Genomic DNA, 6,000 nt, shown 5'->3' on the forward strand with positions numbered 1-6,000 from the left:
AAATGCCAACAAAAAACAAACAAAAAAAAAACTTCCGGTGCGAATTCGCACTAGTGTACCGTTCGGGGTTTAATACAGGTCTCACAGACCAGTCCCTATATCCCCTATTTGTAGCCCATAATGCAACTTTAAACAAATTTATAATAAGATCAAAGCTTCGAAGAGTCAGGAATTTCGAAAAAATAGCAAAAATCAGGAAATTTCTGTAAGAAGTGACTATAACAAATAATCAGGTGTCACTTTTCTTGCCAAAAATTAACTATTCAATTCAGGTCTATACCTATATTTAGGTTCATTAATTTGAAGGGAATTTCAAAGCGTTTGGAATATTTTAGGATGAAGAAATTTCTAGAATTTCGGAAGATGTGGAACGATTTACGCTCATATAATTTCACGGGATTTTATAATATTTTAGTAGATTTTAAAGAAGTTATTCACGAGAAGTGAGGTATCTCATAAGGGGTTTAAAGGTTTCAGGAGATTTGGAATCACACTGAATTCCTATTGATTCATTTTAATGCCTCTAAATTTACTTAATTGAATGAATTTTAAAAGTTTTTATTTAATTGATCCTCTGAGGGCAAAGTTATTAAATTCCGGAGAATTTAAGTTCAGGTTATATAACTGAGAATATAACAGAATTTAAGAGAATTTATGATTATTAACAATATTTTTATTGTTCAGGTTATATCAGCGGTTAAATATAAATTATTTTCATATACAAACATAAAATTTTCAAATGTATTAATTTATTTTTAAAAACAAGTTTTTTCTACTTTAAAAGATAACTCTTTTACAAAATACTGGAATTTTCAAAAAAATTATTGAATTTTTAACATAATATTTGAATATTCAACCTAAAAAGACAAATTGCCTATGAAAGTGTAATAGTTAATGTTTTAATAAAAAAATAAGGAAATTTATACAACAAAAGAAAAGAATTTTAAAAACAAAAAGACGAATTTCCAACAAATAAATATGTTTCAATCAAAAAATAAATCTAAATTATTGAACCTTCAAACCAGAAGACAAATTTTCTTTACAAAAATTCAATTTTCAAACAAAAAATTTTCTGTCAAAAAATGAATTCTAAAAAAAAAATACTTATTTTCTATTAAACAGTTAAATTTTCAACCAAACATAAGCCTTCAATAAAAAAATTTCACAATGTAGTTTAACTTTGACTCAAGTAGTTGAATTTTCAATGAAATAAATATTAATTTATAGCAAGATAATTAAACTTGTAACCAAGGAGATAACTCTTCAACTTAAAATATAACTCTTTAATAAAAAAAGTGATTTCTTAACAAAGCAATTCAACTAAATGTTTTTAACAAATTAGTTTGAATTATCCAGCAAAGAAGAACGATTTTTAAACAAAAAGTTGAATTTTCATACAAAAATTTGAAATGTCTTCTATAACAGATGAAGTTTTAAATGAAAAAGATAAATTTTCAAAACAATAGTTTAATTTTCTGTTGAAAAAGATTTTAGTCGAGATTTTCACGATCAATCTATAAATTTTTTAATAAGATTTAATTTTCTATTTCAATCGAAAAAGACGAATTTTTAACTAAAAAGGATGAATTTTTAACAAAATTGTTGAATTCTCTAGCAAATAGTTGCATTTTTATCCAAAAATAGATCAATTTTGTACTAAAACAGATGAATTTGTAATAAAAAACAAATTTTTTTTATAAGTGGAACTTTCATCCAGAAAATATTTCCATTTCTTTTATCAACACCAAAATATAAATTTTAAACAAAAAGTAAATGTTTTCAAGAAAATAGTGTAATAGCTTAATTTCTAACCAAACAGTTGCATTTTTATCAAAAAAAAAGATTTAATTTCTGCTAAAGCAGGTAAACTTTTAAATAAAAAGGACAAACTATAAAAAAAAAAGAATTGAATCTTCACCCGAAAAGTTAACGAAAAAATGCAATTTTCTATTAATTAAATTTTTTATTGATCTCAGTAATTTAGTGAGATTTTAAAGGTTTTGAAATAAACTTTTTATTTATTTCAAAAGTTTAAAAGTATTTTAAAGACTTTGAAATATTTTAGAATATTTAAAAAAAATTACGAGGATTTCAATGATTTGATGGGGTTTTAAGAGCTCTCAAGGTATTTTAATACATTTTCTAGGATTTCAGGTAGTATTTATCAGATTTCACGTAATTTTACGGGATTTTATAATATTGTGATAGATTTCAAAGAAATGTATTCACAAGAAGTGAGGAATTTCGTAGGGTTTAAAAGTTTTCAAAAGATTTTGCAATATTTCTCGCAATTAATTTGTAATTCGCCCTGAATATTTATTAATCTATTCTGAATTCTTTTAAATTCATATGAATTCTTTTAAATTCACTCAATTCTAAGCAAGTCATGGACTTAAAAAAATGTTCTTTTAATTCATCTTGAGGTATTTAAAACTCACCTTAAATTCTTAGGAATATTTAATCAAATTCTTTTAAATTTTCTTTAATTTTTCTAAACTTATTTCAAAGTTACGGAATTTTATTAATTTTTTTCATATTTTCAAGTTGTTTTAAATTCATTTGAATTTTTGTATTAACTTACCTTGAATTTGTATCAATCTTTTTTAATTCTTCTCGTTTACCTTAAATTTCTCAAAATTCATTCTAGTTTTACGGAAATCAGTGGTATTTTTTTGTATTAAAAAATGTTTCCCAATTCATTTGAATTTACCTATAATTTCTTTTCAATCTAATTTTGTACATTTTTAAATATATCCATACTTTATGAGGAAGAATTTTTATTTATCTATTTTTCTATTATAAAAAAAAACAGGATGTATGCTGGACCGGGAATTTTTGAGGCCGAGAAATGACAGTTAATTTATTTTTTGATCGGGAATTGTTCAAATTTGTTTAAGAAAAAAATCTGTCCAAGTTTGATTTCAACAATTTTGTTTTGTAAATAATCGTTTGAATTTTTATCTTTTTCAATTATTATATCATTTAGTTTACAAAACGCAATTTAGAAATCTTTCACTTACAAATGTTCCATATTGTATTTTAATTTTTAGGCGATTTTAACGTTAAAAATTAATCTGTTTCAATTGGAAAGCCTTAGTAGTTATACAAGTAAACGCCCGATTGAAACTTCATAAACTACTTTTAATTTTTAAATAACTTCAAAATAATATATTCATAATAAAAGGCTCTTATTAAATGACAAAAAAAAACCTCTTAAAATTATTATTTTAGCAATTAAAATATTATAGGTTAACAAAATGTATTTTAGTTGTGTATAGGATTAAAAATATTATTTAATAAACCATATTGTTTAGAATTTTGTCGTATAGAGTTTAATTTTTAGTCGTTTTTTTTTCTTATGCCTTTCTAAACACATTAAATTTCGAAACGTTTATCCAACTTTTTGTCTGTATTAAAATTTAGATACTTTTTTCCCATTTCTAGATTATTTTACAGTAGATTGATTACAACAAAACAAAAAGATTTTTGAAGTTGAACACGCACACTAGCCTAAATTGTACCTTAAAAAATTGTTCAAAACAAAAATGTTTAATCTGATATGATTTAAAATACTCATTAAAATACTCAATTTTTCGAAAATACATGTATTAAATTTTTATGCAGACAAAATTATCCGTTTCTATCCTTTTTTTATATTTATAAGTAATTTTTTTGAATTTACACATTGTTTGTGAACTTAAAATTATTTTTTAAATTATGAAAAATATTGTTTTTGGGCTCTATTTGGCATTATAGCCACAATTTTAATTTTATTCTTATTTTATGGATTAGAAATCATTAAAAAAGTGTTGCCAAGTCTTACAAAGAAATTAATTTCTTGTGGTTGTGTGAAAACACACAGGAATAAGAATATTTTTTTTTAGATTTTGTAAAGCAATTTTTGTTTAGCTCTATTCTAAAATATGAGTGTTACCGAGTGGTTCTACAACTCCAGGGACATACTTTTTAGCATTATTAAACACTTTTAGATCCTAAATATTTATCTTTATTTATATTTGTCAACATTTTTTAAGTTCATAAAAATAATTACTATAAGCATGAATTTTTAGGGACGTCTGAAAAATATTACCGAATTGGAAAATTCCCGATTAATAAAAATCGTAACAGTTAATAATGTTATCGAATTTGAACATTTCTGACAGAAAATTGCCGAATTATTGAATATCTGAAATAGAATATTCTTAAATTTAAACAATTCAATTTGTGTTTATCATTATTATTTATTTTTTAAAAATACAATAATCACAACGACAAAAATACTTTTAATATTGAAAATTTATAAAATTATTGTTCGAATTTAAAATAACAATAATTGAAAAAAAATGAAATTCGGAAATATATTTTTTTTTTTTTGTTATTTCAAAGTAGAAAATTTAAACATTAAACGTGATTTTTTAAAATAAAAGTATTTGGGCATTTTATTTTCAATACATAAGTAATAGTTATAAAAAAATTTAATTATTTAAATCCGGCAATTTTCTGTCGGAAATTTTTATTTTTTTGTAATGTTACAATTAGGGAATTTTATTAATCGTGCGTTTTGCATTTCGGCAATTTTACAATTTCAGAAAATTTATTTTTCGAGATTTTTCACATTGGAGCTATATTTTAATATCCCATTTTGGAAAAAAGCAACACAAATTTTAAAATATAACTAAATAATATCCGGTTACATTTGTTAAAACAAAATTTTTTAAGGAAATGGTACAATTGTATTATCTTTACATTTTGTTGCATAGTTTAAATTAAATGCTGATCTGTATCTTGTTAATTTAAAGCTTAGATTAATTTAAACCTAGAGAAAAATACAAGACACGTACGTTCTACCTTGAATTCAATTTAATTTTTAAACGGCAAATCTTATTTTGTATTTCTTTCGCTCAACTTGCAGGTGTCGAAGAAGAAGAAATCTGGAATCAGAGACGTAGAGAGCAGGGTGAAAAAGTGGCGTCTGCCGTTGAGCGAGCTCGTCAAAGAAAAGAGGAAGAAGAGAAGCGATTTCAAGAAGCAACGAAGCTAGCAGCCGCCCTAAAGTTGCAGAATTTGGAGCAAAAGTTGAAGGAGAAGCAGGCAAAGCAAAAGGAGGACGAGCCGATATTGTCGTCTGTCGTCGAATCCAAGGGTCTGATTTCGGTGCCCCCGGTGCCGATTCCCGTCCCCGAGTGGGAACGAGAAAAGGAAAATCGTGAGAGGGAGAGTCGCGAGAGGTCTCGCACTTCCTCCGAGGGAATTGAGGAAAAGAGAGATTCGCGAGATTCCAGAGATTCGCGAGAGTCCAGAGATTCGCGTGGTGGTGGTGGTGGTGGTGGCGGCGGCGGCGAGCAAGTGACGACAACAAGTGAATTCCGTGAAAGAGCCTCGTTTATGAGACCGATAGAGACGACTCCTCGTGTGGTGGAACGTGAGCGCGATCGTGATCAGCGAGAACGGGAGCGTGACCGGGACCGTGATCAGAGGGAGATGAGAGATCGAGAGCCCCCGGCGTTCTCTCGACACTTTCAGCACAATTTGCCGCCACGATTCCAAAAACAGCAGGCGGAAAGGAGCGGCGGCGGATCTGCTTACAACAGCCGGGTCTCACCGAATGCTGACCGCTCTGCTGTCTCGCAGCCGGCCTCGTCGTCGTACCCGCAGCAAGCGGATCCCACTAGATGGGTTCCTAATCATAACAACTCACTGAGTAGGTGTCTTTTTTTTTTTTTATATTTTTCATTTAATTTTACAGGCCTCATACTCTTCATACCTTGAAAATGTTGAAAAGCCCTTGAATTCGTTTTTAGCTGGAAAAATCAGGAAAAGTTTTTGAATTTTGCACATTATCCTGGCATTGTTATTTTCTTCAAAAAAAAATAGGTTTTGGCTGAGTTATCCAGATTGAGTGGAAGCTTCTAATGTGTCCCCTAAGGGTTTACATTTTTCTTACACCTTCTCTATTCCTTTACACACCCTCCACACACTTACTTGGTGATGGAAGGGGGA

The 6,000-nt window shown here is 27.8% G+C and overlaps 1 protein-coding gene across 11 annotated transcripts in view; it reads left to right on the top strand.

Annotated features, from left to right (window-relative positions):
- LOC117180868 (protein PRRC2C) overlaps nucleotides 1–6,000 on the top strand; it is a 102,610-nt gene that overhangs the window by 40,931 nt on the left and 55,679 nt on the right. For all 11 annotated transcript variants that reach the window (XM_033373428.1, XM_033373423.1, XM_033373422.1 and 8 more), the window contains one exon: nucleotides 4,913–5,701. In XM_033373428.1, coding sequence (XP_033229319.1) covers nucleotides 4,913–5,701 — 789 coding nt within the window. The remainder of the gene's footprint in view (nucleotides 1–4,912; nucleotides 5,702–6,000) is intronic.

The sequence above is a fragment of the Belonocnema kinseyi genome, chromosome 9 (genome assembly GCF_010883055.1).
Source record: "Belonocnema kinseyi isolate 2016_QV_RU_SX_M_011 chromosome 9, B_treatae_v1, whole genome shotgun sequence".
NCBI classification, from domain to species: domain Eukaryota; kingdom Metazoa; phylum Arthropoda; class Insecta; order Hymenoptera; family Cynipidae; genus Belonocnema; species Belonocnema kinseyi.